The sequence below is a fragment of the Hemitrygon akajei genome, chromosome 11 (genome assembly GCF_048418815.1).
Source record: "Hemitrygon akajei chromosome 11, sHemAka1.3, whole genome shotgun sequence".
NCBI classification, from domain to species: domain Eukaryota; kingdom Metazoa; phylum Chordata; class Chondrichthyes; order Myliobatiformes; family Dasyatidae; genus Hemitrygon; species Hemitrygon akajei.
In genome coordinates, this window is record NC_133134.1 from 72,417,450 (window position 1) to 72,439,884 (window position 22,435).

Below are 22,435 nucleotides of genomic sequence, written 5' to 3' on the forward strand. Positions count from 1 at the left end.
GCCGTAGATGGTGACATAGATGTAGTTTGATAATAAATTTACTTTGAACTTTAATCTTTTGAACTTTGAAAAGATGAAAAAAGATAATACTGTTTAACTGAGTAACAATTTATGTATTTAAGTGAAATACAGAAAAAAATTATCAATACCTCAACAGTACTATAAAGTTCTGTATAAAGTGTATTAGTTCCTAATAGTTATTGACTGAGGTATTCACCCACCCTGTTCTTTTGATTGACTGTAAGTGAATAAAATCAGTGCAGACATCTTGCACAGATAATCAAATGCCTTCATACAATGCTTTCGACGACTGCATCTTCCAAATCTTCATTTTCATTGTAACAATCAAGACCAGGTAATCAATACCTTCATAGTGCCTAACTTATTAAAGTAGTGAAATCATTTTACTTTCATTCCCAGCCATTTCTGGTATCTCCAAGCCTTGAAACTGCGGTGAGCAAAACAGTTCTGTTTTACTTCTTATTTCTCACTATCAATGACAAAAATCACAAGCACACACAAGTGACGCTATTTTAAAACTGATCGCTCGAAGCATGCTGTAGCGTCTAACGGCCACACAAGTGCACATGAATGACGCTAATTAGAAACTGTTTAGCAACAGTCTCCAGTCTCAATTAAGTGGCACAGTGTCCCAAATAAATGAGGGGAATCCCGGCTCTTTTCTCAATTTAGTTTTTGTTTTTATTAGTCGGGAGGTGCATATGAGGTGTTCCAAATAAAAAGCTGACCTGGTGAACTGATTGCTTAATTAACTAGAATCCACTGTACTGCCTTGAGATTCATTTTTAGAATTTTTATTGGTTTTGAGATAGAGTGCCAAACAGGCCCTTCAAGCCACGCTGTCCAGCAACCCAGCTACTTAACACTAGCCTAAGCATGGGACAATTTACAATGACCAATTGGCCTACTATGTCTTTGGACGGTGGTGGGAAACCGGATCACCCGGAGGAAACCCACGTGCACATGCGAAGGAATGTACAAACTTCTTACTGACAGTGTCGGAATTGAACTCAGAGCACCAGAACACCCTGAGCTGCAATAGCATTATGTTAACCACTACGCTACGGTGGCACACTTGCAGGCACTTACAGGGAAAAGAAAATACAGCAGAACTTTATGAAAAACAAGCAAAGACATAACCAGTGTACAAAAGAGACAAACTGTGAACTGTTCTCTAATGAAGTCACAGATTTAGAATCATTGGTAAGATATCAGAGGGGTCAAGAACTTCGCTTAAGAATTGATTTATTCTGTTTTAGGGATGACCTGGTAATTGATTCTAGATGGGAGGTGTTTGGTTAGTAAGAGGAAGTTACAGGATTGAGGACACAAAGCAGGGTTGTGGACAATTATCCATACACCTGTGCACTCTTTCAAAGAGTCAGCACGTGAATGATACTCCTTCATTCTTGTAAACCCACTCCGGACTCTCTCCAATACCAGCACATCCTTTCTTAGATATGGAGCATAAAACTGCTCACAATATTCCAAATGTGGTCTGACCAATGCCTTATAAACCCTCAGCATCAAACCCTTGCTTTTATGTTCTAATCCTTTTGAAATGAACGTGAACATAGCACTTGTCTTCCCCACCATGACTCAACCTGCAAGTTAACCTTTAGGGGATCCTGCACAAAGACTCCCAAGTCCCTTTGCATCTCTAATTTCTGAATTTGTTCCTCATTTAGAAAATAGTCCATTCCTTTATTCCTTCTACCAAAGTGCATGACCATGCACTTCCCAACACTGTATTCCATGTGCACCACTTTTTACTCATTTTCCTAATCTGTCCATGTCTTTCGGTGAACTCCCTGCTTCTTCACCTCTACCAGTCCTCCACCTATCTTGATAGCTTCTACCAATCTGGCCACAAAGTTTTTTGTGTCATCTACAAACTTAGCAGAAGAAGGAAGAACAGCAAAGTAAATTTATTATCAAAGTATGTAAAAGTCACTATGAGACTCTTTCATCTTGCAGCATTTAAAGGAAAATAAATACAAATGAATTTATGAAAATCTATACTTAAGTAGACTGACAAACAACCAAAGAGCAAAAGAAGCTGTATTGTGCAAATAATATTTTAAAAAAGTTAATAAATATTATGAAGAACATGAGTTGCAGAGTCCTTGCAAGTGAGTTTATAGGTTATGGAGTCAGTTCAGGGTTGAGTCCACACTGGTTCAGAAGCCTAATAGCTGATGGGTAATAACTGTTCCTGAACCTGGTGGGGGAGAGGGGATGAAGTAAGAAGCTGGGAGGGGATAGAAGGAAGAGATAAGAGTTGAAGAAGGAGTTCTGACAGGCGAGGACAGTGGACTGTGGAACAGGTGCACCGGGGTGGGGGGGGGGGGGGGGTGAGGTGATAGGCAGGTGAGGAGGAAAGAAACGGTAAGAGGAGGGCCAGAGTGGGGAGTTAAAGAATCGGGAAAGGGAGGGAGAAAGTAACTAGAATTTGGAGAAATTGATGTTCGTGCCACCAGGTTGGAGGCTACCCAGATGAGATGCTAATCCTCCAAATAGAAGGGTGGGTGCCCTCTATGATAGAGTCGAGCCATTGCACTGAGAATGTCTGATAGCCACTTATAGTCAAAAGAGCATCCCTAGGGTGGTCAGAGGTACCCAGACACCTTGCTACCATTTACACACTGCTGGTTGGAAATCTCAGTCTGAGCAGTGCATTCATTGACTATGGGGGAGGGGAATACTACAGATCTGTTGGCTGTACTTGGGTAAACGCAGATTGTGAACTGAAATTCCATTGCAGCAATGGGCGAGATTAAGCAGTGCCAGCTTTTATTACGGAAAACACCTGTTCCTGTTTACACACCTGGTGTGTACCTGTAAGGTGGGTGGAGCTAGCAGAACCTGAAACCTGTTGGAGCGACTAGGGCCCAGGGTCTGCTGGTGTTCACTATCAGTAACATCTGTCAGTACTGGGGAACTTGCAAGAGAAAATAAACACGGGAACAGATACGTTGCTGTTGTAAAGCAGATCAGTTGGCATATGCTGAAAAGTAAATATGGGATGGTTTCACTCCCAGATTTGTGAATGCTTTTTCTCCCTGGAGAGGCTCTACAACACAAGCTGCCTTGTGTGGAGGTCTGCAAGAGAAGTGATTCACCATGTGTCGGCAGGCTTTCATCCCAACAACTGAAAATCCGCAAAGCCTCCACCTACACCGGGAAAAGTGCAGAGAGGAATGCGCACAGACGATTCCAGAACTGCTCATGCTGCGTCAATGTGTAGGCCGAGGGATGCTCAGAAAGAAATCTTTAACATTATGGATTATAATTGTTGAATGTTGTTTTTTTGTTGCATGTCACACCGACACATCACAGCAAATTCCTAAAACATAGAAGTATCTGGCAAATAAAGTCGATCTTTGATAGAGCAGGTATAGGGAATATCTTTCCCCTTTCAGTTACTATGCAAAACTGGACATCAAACATATTAAAGTCACTGATGGTTAAATGAAGATCAGGATTTTTTCACCAGTGAGTGGTGTGAATGTGGAATTTTCTTCCATAGAAAGTGTTTAGGGAGAACAGAGATGTATTTAAGAGATAGCTGGATAAAATACACGAGGAAGGAAGGATTTGTAAATGGGGTCAATATGAAGGAGGAAATGCACAATAATTGAGCATTAACTAAGTACTAGATCCTTTTTCATAAACCAAGTAGCTCGAATCTAAGCTTCACACTGTGTTCAGTACACCATAAGGCGTAGGAGTACAATAAGGCCTTTCAGCCCATCAAGTCTACTCTGCCATTCTATCATAGCTGATTTATTCTGTATTATTTATTATTCTTCTCAACCCCATTCTCCTGCCTTCTATCCATACCTCTGAAACCCTTATTGATGAAGAATTTATCGACCTTTGCTTTATATATACCCAATGACTTGACCTCCACAGCCGTCTATGGCAACGAATTGCACAGATTCACCACCCTCTGGTTAAAGAAATGCTCCTCATCTCTGTTCTAAAGGTATTTCCTGAGGCTGTGCTCTCTAGTCCTAGACTCTCCCACTACAGGAAATGTCTTGTCCATGTCCACTCCATCCAGGCCCTTCAATATTTGATAGGTTTCAATGAGATCTCACCCCATTCTTCTAAATGCCAGTGAGTACATCACCAAACTCTCCTCAGACATTAACACTTTCATTCCTGGAATTATTCTCATGAACCTTCTCTGGACACTCTCTAATACCAGCACATCCTTTCTTAAAAAAGGGGCCCAAAACTACTCACAATACTCCAAGTGCAGTGCCTTATAAAGCCCCAGCAGTACATCCTTGCTTTTATATTCTAGTCCTCTCAAAATTAGTGCTAACACCACTTTGCCTTCCTCACCACTGACTCAATCTGCAAATTAACCTTTCGGGAATCCAAAATGCATGACCATACACTTCTCAACATTATATCCTATCTGCAACTTTTTTGCCCATTCTCCCAATGTCTAAGTGCTTTTGCAGACACCCTGCTTCCTCAACACTACCTGCCCCTCCATTTATCTTCGTATCATCTGTAAACTTGGCCACAAAGCCATTAATTCCATCATCCAAATCATTAGCATATAATGTGGTCCCAACACCGACCCCTGCAGAACACCACTAGTCACTGGCAGCCAACCCTTTATTCCAGCTCTTTGTCTCCTGCCAGTCAGCCAATCTTCTATCCATGGTAGTATCTTTCCTGGAATACCATGCACTCTCATCTTGTTAAGCAGCCTCATGTGCCCTTGTCAAAGGCCTTCTGAAAATCCAAGTAAACAACGTCCTCTGACTCTCCTTTGTCAATCTTGCCTGTTATTTTCTCAAAGAATTCTGATAAATTTGCCAGGCAAAATTTTGCCTTAAAGAGACCATGCGTCTCCAAGTACCACAAAGCCTCATCATTAATAATGGACTCCAACATCTTCCCAGCGACTGAAGTCAGGCTAAGTTTTTTTCCTGTCTTCCTCCCTCTTTAAAAACTGGATTAACATTTGCAATTTTCCAGTCCTTCAGAACCATTCCAGAATCTAGTGATTTCTGAAAGATCATTACTAATGCCTCCACTATCTCTTCAGCTGCCTCTTTCAGAACGCTGGGGTGTAGTCTATCTAGTCCAGGTGACTTCTCTATCTTCAAACCTTTCAGCTTCTCAAACACTTTCTCCTTAGTAATAGCAAACACTTGTGTGCCCTGACACTCTTGCATTTCTGGCACACTGCTAGTGTCTTCCACAGTGAAGACTGATGCAAAATACTTACTAAATTCCTCTGCCATTTATTTGTCCCCCATTACTACCTCTCCAGCATCATTTTCCAGCAGACCAATACCCACCCTAGTCTCTCTTTTATTCTTTGTATATAACCATATAACAATTACAGCACGGAAACAGGCCATCTCGGCCCTTCTAGTCCGTGCTGAACGCTTCCTCTCACTTAGTCCCACCTACCTGCACTCAGCCCATAACCCTCCATTCCTTTCCTGTCCTTATACCTATCCAATTTTTTTTTAAATGACAATATCGAACCTGCCTCTACCACTTCGACTGGAAGCTCGTTCCACACAGCTACCACTCTCTGAGTAAAGAAGTTCCCCCTCATGTTACCCCTAAACTTTTGCCCCTTAACTCTCAAATCATGTCCTCTTGTTTGAATCTCCCCTACTCTCAAATGGAAAAAGCCTATCCACGTCAACTCTATCTATCCCCCTCATAATTTTAAATACCTCTATCAAGTCCCCCCTCAACTTTCTACGCTCCAAAGAATAAAGACCTAACTTGTTCAACCTTTCCCTGTAACTTAGGTGCTGAAATCCAGGTAACATTCTAATAAATCTTCTCTGTACTCTCTCTAATTTATTGATATCTTTCCTATAATTCAGTGACCAGAACTGTACACAATACTCCAAATTTGGCCTCACCAATGCCTTGTACAATTTTAACATTACATCCCGACTCCTATACTCAATGCTCTGATTTATAAAGGCCAGCATACCAAAAGCTAACTTTCAAAAATAATAGAACTGCAACTTGTGAGTACATCAATTAGTAATAAAGTTATAAAGAAATTCCGACATCCTCTTGTTCTGAAGAGACCTAGGCGAAGTACACCATTGTCACAAGACAAGCATCTAAATAATACTATTTACAATGAAGCACTTAAAGCAGCAAACAGATGCCGATAGCAAATCATCTATTTACACAGTGTACCTCCTGTGGCCACTGAGTGCATGCTTGTGCTCTTCTGCTGCTGTAGTTCATCCAATTCAAGGATCAATGTGCTATGCGTTCAGAGATCCTCTTCTGCACACCACTGCTGTAATGAAAAATAACCATTCTGTTGCCCTCTAGTCAGTTTAAACCAGTCTGGCCAGTCTCCTCTGACATCTCTCATTTCCTCCTTAATCCTCTTTTATATTACTGGCTAGCTTACATATTTCAGCCTTTCTCTCCTTATGGTTTTTTAGTTGCCTTCTGTTTTTAAAAATTTCCCAATTCTCTGACTTCTCACTAATTTTTGCTGTATCATGCCCTCTTTTTTGCTTTTATGTTGGCTTTGACTTCCCTTGTCAGCTGTGGTTTTCTCATCCTCCTTTTAGAATACTTCTTCATCTTTGGAATATATTTATCCTGTGCCTTCCGAATTACTCCCAGAAATTCTAGCCATTGTTGTTCTGCTGTCGTCCCTTCTAGTGTCCCATTTCTATCAACTTTGCCAGCTCCTCTCTCGTGCCTCTAATTCCCTTTACTCCACTATAATATTGATACATTCCTTCTCAAATTGCAGGGTGAATACTATCATATTATGACTAATTTATTATTCCTCTCAGCTGCTCTCTCCTACTTTCTCCCCATAACCCTTAACACTCTTACTACTCAAGAACCTATCAACCTCTGCTGTAAATATCCCCAATGACTTCAAAGTTCAAAGTTGTTTTATTATTATCAAAGTGGATATACGTCACCATGTACTTCCCTGAGATTTGTCTTCTTGTGGGCAAACTTAGTAAATCCAAGAAACATAACAGAATCAATGAAAGACCGCACCCAACAGGATGGACAAAAGACAACAAACTGTGCAAATACAAAAAGAAAAAATAAGAAATAATAATAATAAATAAATAAATGTAGAGAACATGAGATGAACAGTCCTCGAAAGTGAGTCCATAAGTTGTGGACTCAGTTCAGTGATGGGGCAAGTGAATTTGAGTGAAGTGTTCCCCACTTGTTGAGGGGTAATAACTGTTCCTGAACCTGCTGGTGTGGATCCTGAGGCTCCTGTGCCTTCTTCCTGATGGCAGTTGTGAGTAGAGAGCATGACCTGGATGGTAGGAGTCCTTAATGATGGATGCCACTCTCCTTTGACAGCATTCCATGTAAATGTGCATTACCCATGATGGACTGGGCTGTATCCACTACTTTTTTGTAGGATTTTCCATTCAAAGGCATCGGGGTATCCATACCAGGCTATGATGCAGCCAGTCAATATACTCTCCACCACATATTTACAGAAATTCATCAAAGTGTTAGTTGTCACGCCAAATCTTCGCAAACTTCTAATAAAGCAGAGGGACTGCATTGCTTTCTTCGTAATTGCACTTGCATGCTGGGCCCTGTACAGATCCTCTGAAGTGATAACACTGAGGAATTTAAACTTGCTGACCCTCTCCACCTCTGTTGTCCCAATGAAGACTTGCTTATGCACGTCCAGATTCCTCGTCCTGAAGTCGATAATCAGCTCATTGGTCTTGCTGACACTGATTGATCTAGTTGATGAGAGCCAGATTTGCAGTCTCCCTCCTATATGCTGATTTGTCACCACCTTTGAATCAGCCAGTGACAGTGGTGTTGTCAGCAGCTTACATGTGGCATTGGAGCCGTGCTTAGTCACACAGTAAAGCAAGAAGAACGGGACTGGGCTCACAGCCTTGTAGTGCATCTGTGCTGATGGAGATTGTGCTGATGTTGTTGCCAATCCAAACGTGCCTCACACAAGGCAATTCTCCCTCAGCACTACCCCTCAGTCAATGCTAGAGCCTTGGCACTGGCCTGCTGAAGGCATGATACTCCTTTGGCACTTTGAGTATGCCTGCAAGAAAATGAATGTCAGGGTTGTATATGGTGTCATATTTGTACTTCAATAATAAATTTACTCTGGAAAAAGAACTTTCTCAGCACCTGCCCTTTGCTGGTGTGGCTCTCCCTCACCACTGCACAAAGAGTATTGCCCCGGTTTAATCATTCAACCCTTTGAAATGAATCCTGAACCTGGATTCTTTACATACAAGAATGTTAATCACTGACACTTGAACTTTGATGGAATGTCTCAAGCTGTGTGTATTGAGGAAGCTTTAAGAGATTGTTTGGGGGGGGGGGGGTGGTTTGGAGCAAAGTTGAGTATATCACCACAGTGTCTATCTTCTAATAACAAATCAATGGCTGTAAACACTTTAGGACATTTTGGGGTTATGATACATTGTACAGAATTACTGTTGTCCTCGAGTTGTCTGCATTAGAGCACAGAAGTGTGGGCCTCAAGTTTTCTGTTTCCTGCATCACACACAAAATGCTGGAGGAATTTATGAGGTCTCGCAGCATCCATGGAGATGAATAAAAGGTTGATATTTTGCGTCAAGATCCTTCATCTTCATGAGTGCTAATGAAGGGTCATGGCCTGATACATTGACTGTGTATTCTCTCCATAGATGCTGCCTGACCGGCTGTGTTCTTCCAGCAATTTATGTGTTGATCTGTATTTTTCAGCATCTCTTGTGTCTATATCTCTGTTTAGCACCTGTTGGGGTGCACCATGGAGGAGCTAGGGGGACTTCCACCCACAGCATCTCCCATTTCATCACATCCCCTGAGCAGCTGGAGATCTGAGTTACAGGGAAAGGTTGAATAGGTTAGGACTTTATTCCCTGGAGTGTAGGAGAATGAGCGGAGATTTGATGGAGGCATACAAAATTATGAGGGATATAGAGAGGGTAAATGCAAGCATGCTTTTTCCACTGAGGTTGGGTGAGACTAGAACTACAGGTTATAGCGTAAAGGTGAAAGGTGAGGGGGAGCTTCTTCACTTAGAGGGTGGTGAGAGTGTGGAACGAGCTGCCAGCACAAGTGGTGGATGTGGATTCGATTACAACATTTAAGAGTGTTTTGGAAGGTATGGTGGACTATAGTGCAGGTGTGGGTCAATAGGACTAGATGAGTCAATGGGCCTGTTTCTGTGGTATAATGCTCTATGACTCCAGAGTAAAGAGAAAAATAGCCCTTTTGTGGGCTGAAAAACCTCTTTCTGTGCTGTAAAGTTCTGTGACTGCAGACACTAACATGGAGAAAAGTCACAGAAACGTACTCAATCCCAATGATACAGGTAGTAGGCTCACTGCTTCACAGTACTAGAGTCCTGGATATAAAACCATAGGAGCAGAATTAGGCCATTCAGCCCATTGAGTCTGCCCTGCCATTCTAACATGGCTGATTTATTACCCCTCTCAACCCGATTCACCTGCCTTCTCCCTGTAACCATTGACACCTTGATTAATCAAGAACATATCATTTCCACTTTAAATATACACAATGACTTGGCCCCCACAGGTATCCATGGCAACGACCATGTAAGTATTGAACCAATTCCTGCTTTGAGAGACATGATACACCCTTGATAGGTGAATGATATCCAGTTTTCCAAAGTTGATGACACCATCAATCCTTGGATTATGGCCAATCAGGTAATGGAAATTAGTCCTTACATAATTCACAAATTACCACTTGAAACTTAGAGTTACAGAGTAAAATTCACTCCTGGATTTTATGAACATTTATACATTCATCAATGCATGTTTCTTGATGGATGTGAGGCTTCACATTCAGGAAAATCGCAATACCATAAGACATACGAGCAGAATGAGGCCACTCAGCCCATCAAGTCTGCTCTGACATTCTATCATGGCTGATTTATTATCCCTCTCAACTCAATTCTCCTGTAACCTTTGACACCCCGACTGATCAAGAACCTATCAACCGCCACTTTAAAAATACCCAAATCACTTGGCTTGCACAGTTGTGTGTGGCAGTGAGTTCCACAGACCCTGACCCTGGGTTTGTCTATGGAGTTTGCATATCCTCCTTGTGACTACATGGGTTTCCTCTGGGTAATCTGGTTTCCTTCCACGTTCCAATGATGTACGGGATGATAAATTAATTGCCAGTTGTAAGGTCCCCCAAGCGTTAAGATGGCACAGAGCAGTGACATCCATCAGGTCGTGGCTCAGACTTAGCTGTTTTTTTTAGGTTTGTACGGGTGGTTTTGGGGACAGTGTTTAGGGACAGGGATGAAGGGAGTCAGGGGCAGTAAATGAAGGTTCTGGACAGGAGTTCGAGTCCAGGTCAGGGTGCTCTGTGGTCAAATGTCAGCAATGCCATTCGTCTAGTCGGCTGGTGCTGAGGAGACCGGAATCTGATTAGATTTTGGGATTAATGTACATTGTTGATAACATATTCCCATCGGGCTGATGGGCTGCACTTCCCTATGACGCCTTGACATCCCCCACTTTCTTTTGTTTCCCAGAATGGAGAATTGCATCCAACAGTTGAGATTATAAAATAAAGATTAACTTTATTTGTCATATGTACATCAAAACATCCAGCAAAATGTGTCTTTTGTGTCAACGACCAGCACAGTCCGAGGATGTGCTGGGGCTGCCCTCAAGTGTTGCCATGCTTCCGGTGCCAATATAACATGCCCACAACTTTCTAACCCTAACTCGTATGTCTTTGGAATGCGGGAGGAAACCCACACAGTCACGGGGAGAATGTACAAACTCCTTACAGACAGCGGCAGGGAACTGAACTCTGATCGTTGGTGCTCTGAGGAGTTGTACTAACCGGGCCGCCCAAGAAGAGACTTTTATTTTGAAAGGGACCTTTGTGTGGAATGCTAATCACGGCTGCTTGATGGATCTACCCTTCCCCCAACTCCCCCCACCTTCCACGTCTCTCACTCCTCCTTCCCCACTCCATTTCTCTGCCCACCCAAGCTCAGAAGCAGCAGCTGTATGTTAATGCACAGTAACAATGAAGAGAAACCTGATCTGGCCAGGCCAGGCTTGGTAAGAGTGAGCAGAGGCTCCAGCTGACTGTTTGCACACCTGCTGTCTGGCTTTTCCTGTTGCTGCCCAGGGAGAGAAAAAAGTTTTGTTTTTATAACCAAAGACAAATTATCCCAACCTTCCTTTTATTGTAAAGATATATTTTGTGAACTGCCATAGGTGGGGTGGGGGTGGGAAATTTAACTGCGATTTCATCTTCCACTCTAATCAAAATGCCGCTCGGTGGCTGAGGGTTTTACTGGAGGGAGAGTGTGGGAAATCAAAGTTAAGGGCCCAAAGGTATAAAATAAAGACAAATGATTAACTGCATTTGTCACATGTACCGCAAAGCATAATGGAGAAATGCATCATTTATGTCAAATTAAATCAGCGAGGATGTGCTGGGAGGCAGCCTTTAAGTGTCTCCATGTTTCTGGCGCCAACATAGCATGTTCACAACTCACTAACTCTAACCTGTACGTCTTTAGGATGTGGGGGGAAACCAGAGCGCCCGGAGGAAACCCACGGAGTCATTGTGAAAGATGCTACAGGGAGGCCAGGAATCATCCAGTCTGTCAAAGCTCCATTCCTGCATCCTTCCATCCTTCCTCATTAACTCTCATCAACATTACTTTTTCCCATGTGTGCAGACTTAAAAACACCTGCGTTGCGTTGCGCTGCATTTAGTAGCAGCATAATTCAGAGGAGCAGAATTAGGCCATTTGGCCTGTTGGATCTGCGCTGCCATTCCGTCATGGCTGACTTATTATCCCTCTCAGCTCCATGCTCCAGTCTTCTCCCCATAACTTTTGATGCACTTACCGAGCAAGAACCTATCAACCTGCGCTTTGGGCACCATGATAGCATAGCGGTTAGCGCAATCCTTTTACAACTCGTGACGTCAGAGTTCAATTCCGTCATTCACTGTGAAGAGTTCGTACGTCCTCCCTGTGAATGCGTGGGTTTCCTCCAGGTGCTATCGTTTCCTCCCACAGTCCAAAGACAGACCACTTAGTAAGTTAATTCATTTGTTCTTTTTGTGCCATGTGGGCGATCATGGTCTTTCAATGACTATGATTATCCCTGGCAAATTTTTTGACAGAAGTGGTTTAGCCTTTTTCTTTTTGCCTTCTTCTGGGCAGTGTCTTTACAAGACGAGTGACCCCAGGCATTACCAATACTCTTCAGAGATTGTCCAGCATTAGTGATACATAACTAGGACTTATGATATTCACCACCTGCTCCCATGGTTTCACGCATCCATGATTTGGGAGGGAAGCTAAGCAGGTGCTACACCTTGCCCAAGGGTGGCCTGCAGCCTAGTGGAGGGAAAGAGCACTTTACAACTCCTTTGGTAGAAACATATATCCACCCCAGCACCCTGTAGGTTAACTGGTCATTGTAAGTTGTCCTGTGATTAGACAAGGGTTAAATCAGTGGATTGTTTGGTGCAGCTCATTGGGCTGGAAGGGCCTGTTCCGTGCTGTATCTCTAAATAAATAAATACATTCAGTCGCAAGTCTGATCCTTTTTTTTAAAAGAAAATCCTCCTTGATTTTTTGAGTAAATATTAATTCTTTAACCAACTTCATTAAAATTCATGTTAGTCATCAGCACACCCCAGTTAATCAGCACAGCCCAGCAGTGCTTCCTCAGTTTTAACTGTGACTGCATTTCAAAAGTAATTTATCCATCCTGAATCAATAGAAATCTAAGTCTTTTAAGTACCTGCTGTACTGTGCTGCATGCCTGTAAAAACTGCCGGCCCACAAAATACACACAAAATGCTGGTGGAACGCAGCAGGCCAGGCAGCATCTATAGGAAGAAGTACAGTCGACGTTTCGGGCCGAGACCCTTCGTCATTTTGTGTGTGTTGCTTGAATTTCCAGCATCTGCAGTTTTTCCCGTGTTTGCAGCCCACAAAATAGTTGTGGTTAGCTTCTCATCCTGTTTATAACATTGAATTATTTCAATTATGAGCAATGTGCAGTGGGAAAATCATAAATGGGGAGTAAGGTGAGAGAATAATACATACATTAGGTGAGGTCTCAGCTCCATATTGCTATACAATGAGACCTGTTGGAAAAGTTGTAAGCATATGGTATCAGATCAGATATGGATGGACCTTTCTGAAAGAAAAAAATTAAGTTAATTAGAATTAGAAAAAGCATCTTATACTTATTAATCATACACACAAGAGTTTTTGCAGATGCTGGAAATCCAGTGTAATTCAAACACAAAACGCTGGAGATAATCAGCAGATCAGGCAGCATCTATGGAGAGTTGATGCTTAAAGTTCAAAGTAAGTTTTTTATCAAATGTCACCAGGTACATCCCTAAGATTGATTTTCTTGCAGACATTCACAGTAAATACAAAGAAACATCTTTGAATCAATGAAAATCCGTACACAAATTGGACAAACAACCCATGTGCAAAAGACAACAAAGTGTGCAAATACAAAGAGAAAAATAATGACAAATAAGTAAATAATAAATATCAAGAACATGAGATGAAGAGTTCATAAGTTGTGGGAACACCTCAGTGTTGGAGTGAGTGAAATTATTCGAAGAGGGGTTTTAGGCTGCACAACCCTCAGCAAGGTTGAGCAGCAACTGTAAAGGAAAAGGACTCGTGGATCTTTTACGTTGAAACCCTCGATCAGGGCTGGTAAGATTTTTGGTCCATCGAACTGCGGTCCAAAATCAGTTTGATAATTCAGATGGAAAGAAAATACTCTGGTGGGAGAATTCAGAACATGAAGGCTTGAAAATGTAGCATAGGTTGTCAAGGGGCGTACGTTATGAAGCTTCATAGAGCTGGTGGTGGAAATCTGAAGCTCATCGCCACTAGTATCTGAGAATAATCCTCTCATCCATTGGCAGGGAAATCTGATATCCTTACTCTGCAGAAATAGTACAAATACGAGCTTTGCAAAGTAGCTCTGCACTGATTTTCAGCAGTCAGTTTTCATCCAGAAATAAGAGATAATTCATGGCACAAACAGGAAAAAATCTGCAGCTGTGGAAATCCAAGCAACACACACAAAATGCTGGAGGAATTCAGTGAAAAATCAATTTAAAAAGGTAAACAGTTGAATTTTCCATAGATAGATGCTGCCTGGCCTGCTGAGGTCTTCCAGCACTTTGTGTGTGTTGGTAATTCATGGCAGTTGAGTTGAAAGGACTAGATAGAGTAGATGTGGAGAGGAAGTTCCCTATGGTGGGGAGTATAAGATCATAGGATGCAGACTCAGAATTGGGGGAGGGGTCCTTTTAGAACAGAGATGAGGAGGAATTTCTTTAGCCAGAGAGTGGTGAATCTGTGTAATTCTTTGCCACAGTGGATGCCAAGTCTTTAAGTATACAGTACATATGGCAGAGATTGATTCTTGATTAGTCAGGACATGAAGGGATATTGGGAAAAGGCAGGGGATTGGGACTGAGGGGGAAAATGGATCAGCCATGATGAAATCGTGGAGCAGATTTGATGGGCCAAATGGTCTAATTCTGCTCCTATATCTTATGGTCTTATGGTATTATTATTAGAATATGTTGGTCTAGAGCGATGCACAAGTGAGTGAATACTTTGTTCAGCTCAAAACATGTGAAAATTAGGTATATGCAGGGTGTAACATGATTGCAACCATATCCAGATCTTGAAATTTGTGTGCCTGTGATCTATGGATTTCAAGGGGGCTGCAAGGGAAAAACTTTGAAGCAGAAAGGGGTTTAAGATCAGGATTTCTCTGACAGTCAGGGAATTACAAGAAAAAAGGTTTGTGGGATGGCTGGAAGGACTTGATACCATGCTGTATCTCTAAAGTAAATTAAAATTAAAGATTTGCACTGTTTTGGGTAAGGAGCTGGGAAAATTGCTCTATTTCAAATGGGCACAGACTCAGTGGGCCAAAGGGCCTCCTTTGTACCAGAATTGGTTGATTGTAGAACAGCTTAGGGCAGGTTAATATTCATTCTTGTTTGTAGTGACCCTGTTGGTTTCTGTTAATGGACTGGGCAATATTTAGCAGCACAGACCCATAGAAAACAGGGTTGAAGATCTTTCCTGTGGATTAAAGCCTTCCTTCAGCATTAAAAGTACATCCTGGGCACTCTAATATGACCCCAGTATTTACTTTGACTTCTACCCCTCTTCCTTTCCAGTCCTGAGGAAAGGTCTCAGCCCGAACCATATATGCTGCATAGACTTCAGCAGTTTCTGTGTGGTGAGTCTACTTTGCCCAGGTGTACAATTCCGAAGCGCTGTTGACAGACTCTGACGCCACCCAGTGTTCTCAACTCAAACTGACAACTGCATTTTAAGTCCTTCCACGTTGTCACTTGACTTTGGTTGTAGTCAGAATCAGAATTAGAATCTTATCTCTGACATGTGTCATGAAGTTTGTTCTTTTGCTGCAGAAGTACATTGCAATACATAAAAATTACTGAGTTACAATGAGAAGCATATAAAATAAATAAGTAGTGCAAAAAGAGCAAGTACTGAAGTCGTTTTCATTGTCTGTCCAGAAATCTGACGGTGGAAGGGAAAAAGCTGTTCCTAAAACATTGAGAGTGTGTCTTCAGGCTCCTGTACCTCCTCCTCGATGGTAGCAATGAGAAGAGGACATAAAAAGAGAGAGAATGGGGGTCCTTATTGATGGATACCGCCTTCCTGAGGCATCACCTTTTGAAAATGTCCTCACTGCTGGGGAGTCTAGTGCCCATGACGGAGCTGACTGAGTTTACAACTTTCTGCAGCTTTTTCTGATCCTGTGCAGTATCCCCTCCCGCATACCAGACAATGGTGCAGCCAGTCAGACTGCTTTCCACAGTACAGTCGGCCCTCCTTATCTGCGAATTCCGCCCTCCTTTTCCGCGAATTCCGCATGTGCGAATTCAACCAACCGCGAATCGCAAAAACCCGCAAGTGCTCTTCCAGCACTTGTTGTTTGAGTATGTGCAGACTTTTTTTTCTTGTCATTATTCCCTAAACAATGCAGTATAACAACCATTTTACATAGCATTTACATTGTATTAGGTATTATAAGTAATCTAGAGATGATTTAAAGTATATGGGAGGATGTGCGTGGGTTATCGTGGATCGGGATCGAAAAAATCGGAAGTTCTCTTACTAAGTAAGTTGAAGCAGGTACATCCGGTATTATTTAGTGTCAGTTAGTCAAACATTTGTCTTAGTATATAGTATATATTTTACCTTTCTATGCATATAAAATACTTAAGAATGTATGTTTCAGCGCCGGGCTCGGGAACGGAAGTTCTCGGGACTCGGGACAGATCGCTCCCGAGCGTGATCTCCACCGTGCCGGGCTGATGTGGAGGATCAAAAACCTAATAATTAAACCACTGTGTTGCTTAGTAATAATTGTAGCTTTCATCAGGGCAGAGCCTTTCTCACTTTTATCCTTTAAAATTGTTCTGTTCATTGACCGACGTAGCCTAACACTTTTCTAATGACCAATGGCGTTTCACCTCTTTCTGATCGCTTTATTATTTCCATTTTATTTTCAATCGTGTTCGTGATTATTTTCACAAACAGGAACACTGCGGATCTAGATCTCTTCCGCCGGGTCCTAATGTACACCGCACTGAGACAGGTTAAATAATGTCTGGGGTTCCGCTGGGTCCTAATGTACACCGCACTGAGACAGGTTAAATAATGTCTGGGGTTCCGCTGGGTCCTAAGGTCCATCACACTGAGACAGGTTAAATAATGTCTGGGGTTCCGCTGGGTCCTAATGTACACCGCACTGAGACAGGTTAAATAATGTCTGGGGTTCCGCTGGGTCCTAATGTACACCGCACTGAGACAGGTTAAATAATGTCTGGGGTTCCGCTGGGTCCTAATGTACACCGCACTGAGACAGGTTAAATAATGTCTGGGGTTCCGCTGGGTCCTAATGTACACCGCACTGAGACAGGTTAAATAATGTCTGGGGTTCCGCTGGGTCCTAATGTACACCGCACTGAGACAGGTTAAATAATGTCTGGGGTTCCGCTGGGTCCTAATGTACACCGCACTGAGACAGGTTAAATAATGTCTGGGGTTCCGCTGGGTCCTAAGGTCCATCACACTGAGACAGGTTAAATAAGGGACTTGAGCATCCGTGAATTTTGGTATCCGCGAGGGGTCCCAGAACCAATCCCCCACGGATAAGGAGGGCCGACTGTACATCCACAGAAAATTGTTGGAGTATTTGGTGACATACCAAATCACCTCAGACTCCTAATGAAGTATAGCTGCTGTCATGCCTTCTTTGTATTGGGCCCAGGATAGATCTTAAGAAATGTTGACACCCATGAACTTGAGAGAGCAGCTTTCTTGACCTTAGGTTGTCCTAGCACCTTACAACCAGGAGTTACTTTTTGAAGTGTCTCTGTTGTAATGTGGACACAGAACAGCCAATTTGTGTACACCTAGCTCAAACAACCCTGATATCACCTGCTTGCGGTTGTGGGATAATACAGATAATTTTCCTACTCTCCCCTTCAACAAAACAATTTCCTCATGCCTAAGAAGCCAGCTGGAACTTTGTTTTAATGTCTCAGAGTTCGGCACTGCCTCCATAACGCTGCTCCAGTTAGTCCCACTGCTATTCACACAACTAGACCCTCCTTTGAAACTTTCCCTGTGCTCAGCTCCCTCAGAACAGCACGATGCCCTTCCAGAGCTCTGGACTGGGATTTGAACCCAGAACTTTAGGAATTGTGCTACTCACTGAACTAAAGCTAATGAGAGCCACAGAGCAGTGTTGCACAGGAAACAAACCCTTCAAACCAACTCCTTCATGCTGATCAAATGCCTAATTGAGCCTGAATTTGGCCCACATCCCTCTAAACCTTTTCTATCTGTGTACCTGTCCAAAAGTTAATTTTTGTAACTGTATCCATCTCTACCACTTTCTCTGGAAGCATGTTCCATTTACCCACCAACCTCTTTGTGGAAAAAAATAACCCCACAGGTCCCTTTTAATCTTATAAACCACCTGCGTGCATGTGCATGTGCGCGCGCGTGCGCGCGCACACACACACACACACACACACACACACACACACACACACACACACACACACACACACACACACACACACACACACACACACACACACACACACACACACACAAGTATTGCCTTCATCTAAACATTAAAGATAATCTTTATTTGTTACACGTACATTGAACTATACAGTGAAATGTGTCATTTGAGTCAACAACCAACACAGTTGAGGATGTGCTGGAGACAGCCTACAGGTGTCACATGCTTCTAGCACCAAAATAACATGCCCACAACTTATTAACCCTAACCCATATGTCTTTAGACTGTGCAAGGAAATTGGAGCGCCCAGAGGAAACTGGCATGATCACAGAGAGAATGTACAAATTCCTTACAGACTGTGATGGAAATTGAAGCCTAATCTTATTACTGACGCTGTAGAGCACTGCGCTAACCACTATGCTATCGTGCCACTCAATACTGGTCCTAACCTTGTCTTCTGCTTTTCTTCCACAGGCAACCACTCATCGGGACGATGCAGCAAGTGTCCACTCTAGTTTGACAGGTCTGCCCACTGTGGTGTCTGCAGCCTTAGCAGCAGCAGGGCTCAACCACCAGGCTCAGGATGTGTGCCGAGGTAAGGTGAAGCAAAAATCAATTCCACTGATGTCACTGGCATATTTATTTATTTTTGTGAATTTATAGATGTTTATGTCTCTGCACCTGTATTGCTGCTGCAAAACAGCAATTCTCACGTCATATGTCAGTGATACATGCTAGCATAGCAGTCAGCATGATGCTATTACAGCTCAGGCCGTTGGAGTTCAATTCCAGCATCCTTTGTGAGCAAGTGTGTACATTCCTTCTCGTGTGCATGGGGGCTTTCTCCGGGTGCTCTGGTTTCCTCCCACAGTCTAAACAAGTACTGGTTAGTAGGTTAATTGGTCCTGTGATTAGGCCAAGGTTATATCAGTGGGTTGCTGGGCAGTGCAGCTCGAAGAGTCAAAAGAGGCTGTTCTGCTCTGTATCTGTAAATAAACAGATTGTAGAAAGGTACAGCACAACAACTGGCCATTTGGCCCATCTAGTCCATTCTGAACCATTTAAACTTCCTACTCCCATCGACTGCTCGTCAACACCCTCACAACCCTGAGTGAAGACGTCTCCCTTCATGTTCCTCTTAAACTTTTCACCTTTCACCCTTAACCCATGACCTCTGTAGTCCCACCCAAGTTCAGTGGGAAAAGCCTGCTTGTGTTTACCCTACCTATATCCTTCATAATTTTGTTTACATCTATCTAATCTCCTCTCGGTGTTCTACATTCCAAGAAATAAAGTCCTAACCTGTTCAATCTTTCTTTGTAACTCAAGTCCTTCAGATCCAGCAACATCCTTGTAAATTTTCTCTGTACTCTTTTGATATTATTTGCATCTTTCCTGTTCGTAGGTGACCAAGGCTGCACACAATACTCTGAATTAGCCTCACCAACTTCAACATTAAATCCCATTTTATGTACTCAATATTTTGATTTATGAAGACCAATGTACCTTAATAAATAAAATTTGGTAGAGGCTGCAGTATAAGCAGAAAGAGCATAAGGTGTGGAAATCGGGGGTTATGGGTGCTTTCTCCAGTCGGTTGTTGAGTTAGAGATTGATGTGAGAGTCAGCACTGAGTTAATGGGCCAAACAATCTTCTTTTTTGTTGTAGATGAGATAAACTAAAACCACAAGGCTACTAAACAGCTTCCTCCCACAGGCAGTCAGACTGCTAAATAGCTGCTCTACCTGACTCTGCTTTGGACACTTTTAACTTGATTTTAACTGACATGTGGCTGTTGTGTTTTACTATTTATTGTTATGTTTATTATTTAGTGTTGTGTTTGTTGTTATGATTGCACTGCTCCTGGGAAACGCTGTCTCATTCTGCCCTGCAGAGCTGATGTACAGTTAGAATGGCAATAAAGTTTTTGAATCTTGAAAGAAATCTTTCCTGCATCGTAGTGATTTATACATTCAGGCACAGTAGTGTCATAGAAGCATCAGATGGGATGAATCGTGGCTTTGTTTGTTTGAGGAAGGTTAGGCAAGACACAATATTGATCCTGACTAAGTGAAGTTGAGTGCTTCTCCTTTAAGATCCCTTTATCTCGGCTGAACTGTGACTGTCTTTTTTTATAGAAGAAGAGTACAGTACAGGAACAGGCCATTCGCCCCACAATGTTGTGCCAAACCAATTAAAAAGCAAATCAGAAGTACTCAAACACCTATCCCTCCTACCTACACCGTGTCTATATCCTCCCATCTTATATCAATGTGCTTCTGCAAACGTCTCTAATGTATTTGACTCTACCACCATACCAGCCAGCACATTCCAGGCATCTGGTACTCTCTGAGTAAAAAACTTACTCCTCACATTCCCCTCAAACCTACTCCCTCTCACCTTCAATGCATGCTCTCTGCTATTAGATATTTTTACCCTGGGAAAAAGATGCAAAGACACTCTCTGTCCACTCTATCTATGCCGCTCATAATCTTGTAAATCTGTATCAGATCTCCCCTCAGCCTCCAGCACTCCAGAGAAAACAACCCAAGTTTATCCAGTGTCCTCTAAACCAGGCAGCATCTGGTAAACCTCTTCTGTACCCTCTCCAAAGCCTCTACATCCTTCCTAAAGTGGGGGGACCAGAACTGTATGCAATTCTCCAGATGTGGCCTAACCAGAGTCTTATAAAGTTGCAACATCACCTCCTGACTTTTGAACTCAATGCCTTGACTAACAAAAGCAAGCATTCCATAAGCCTTCTTAAACACCTTGTCCACCCGCGTAGCCACTTTTAAGGAGCTATGAACTTAGATCCCAGGATTTTCTCTGCTCAGCTAAAGACCTTGCCCTTAACAATGTACTGTCTGCTTGCATTTTCCATACTGAGGTGCAACACCTCACATTTATCTGGGTTAAACTCCATCTGCTATTTCTCAGCCCATATCTGCAAATGGTCTATATCGTACTGTATTCATTGCCAGTCCTCTGCACTATCCACAGCTCCACCAATCTTGGTATCATCCGGAAATTTACTAATCCACCCATCCACATTTTCATCCAGGTCACTGATATACATCACAAGCAGCAGAGGTCACAGCACAGATCCCTGTGAAACTCCACTAATTGCAGACTCCAGCTTTAATAAGTCCCTTCAACCACTGTCCTCTGTCTTTTATGTGCAAGCCAGTTCTGAATCCAAACAGCCAATTCACTGTGGACCCTATACATCTTAATCTTCTGGATTAGCCTCCCATGGGGGACTTAGTTTTGGTCTCTCTTTTTGTATCACAATATCAAATTTTACATGATCACATTTTTAAGAATATTTCAGTTGTGTTAAGTTGTCAATTAGCTCCATGAAATTTGGAAAAAACTAAGCTTCTTGACTGATAGTGGTCTTGATATGTTTTAGCTGCTTTCACGTCAGGATCGCAGGCGCTCTCTTCCACCATCTCCACGGAGACCAAAGGAGATGAGAAGGAGAAGGAGAACAGCTTGAGCTCCCAGCTGGAAGATGACTTGTCCGAGGATGATGATGGCGAGGATCACAGGAAAGACAAATCGGGACGCAGCCGATCAAGGTAAAGAAGGCATGGGGAGATTTAAGGTTGACAAAAGAGCAAAGAGGTCATTATCAACTAGAGATCTGCTCAGGTTTAATACTTAAACCCGAGCTCTGTTCAAGTATCTTCCTAGTCATCACCATTAATATAATAATCTCACATGAATTATTACTAAATGAGTCATCCTTACCTGGACAAAATATTTAGCAGGCCAGAAGGTCACAGTTCAATTCTGAATGTTGTGGCATGGTAATGTAGCAGTGCCAGCTATGAATGGATCAGAGTCCAGTTACCGTTGCTCTCTGTAAGGAGTTTGTATGTTCTTCCCATGACTGCACGGGTTTCCTCTGGGTGCTCCGGTTTCCTCTCATATTCCAAAGATGAATGGATTAGGGTTAGTATGTTGTGGGCATGCTCTGTTGTTGCCAGAAGCATGGCGGTACTTGCGGGCTGCCCCCAGCACATCCTCAGATAGATTGGTCATTCAAGATTCAAGATTGTTTAATGTCATTTCCTATACACAAGTGTAAAGGAGAGCAAAATAATTGTTACTCCAGATCCAATGCAGCACAAAATTACACAAATAAAGAACACAATATTAATAATAAAAACACAATAAATATAAATACATTAAATTAACATATAGATAGATTGATTGTATGTCCATAAAGTGATGCTAGGCTGAACATAAAGTAACTGACGGGAAATAT

At 42.5% G+C, this 22,435-nt stretch overlaps 1 protein-coding gene across 1 annotated transcript in view; it reads left to right on the top strand.

Moving 5' to 3' along the window:
• The window catches only part of LOC140736345 (transcription factor 12-like), a 62,048-nt gene that overhangs the window by 26,952 nt on the left and 12,661 nt on the right, over positions 1 to 22,435 (top strand). The window contains exons 6-7 of the mRNA XM_073062339.1: positions 18,633 to 18,753; positions 21,575 to 21,743. Coding sequence (XP_072918440.1) covers positions 18,633 to 18,753; positions 21,575 to 21,743 — 290 coding nt within the window. The remainder of the gene's footprint in view (positions 1 to 18,632; positions 18,754 to 21,574; positions 21,744 to 22,435) is intronic.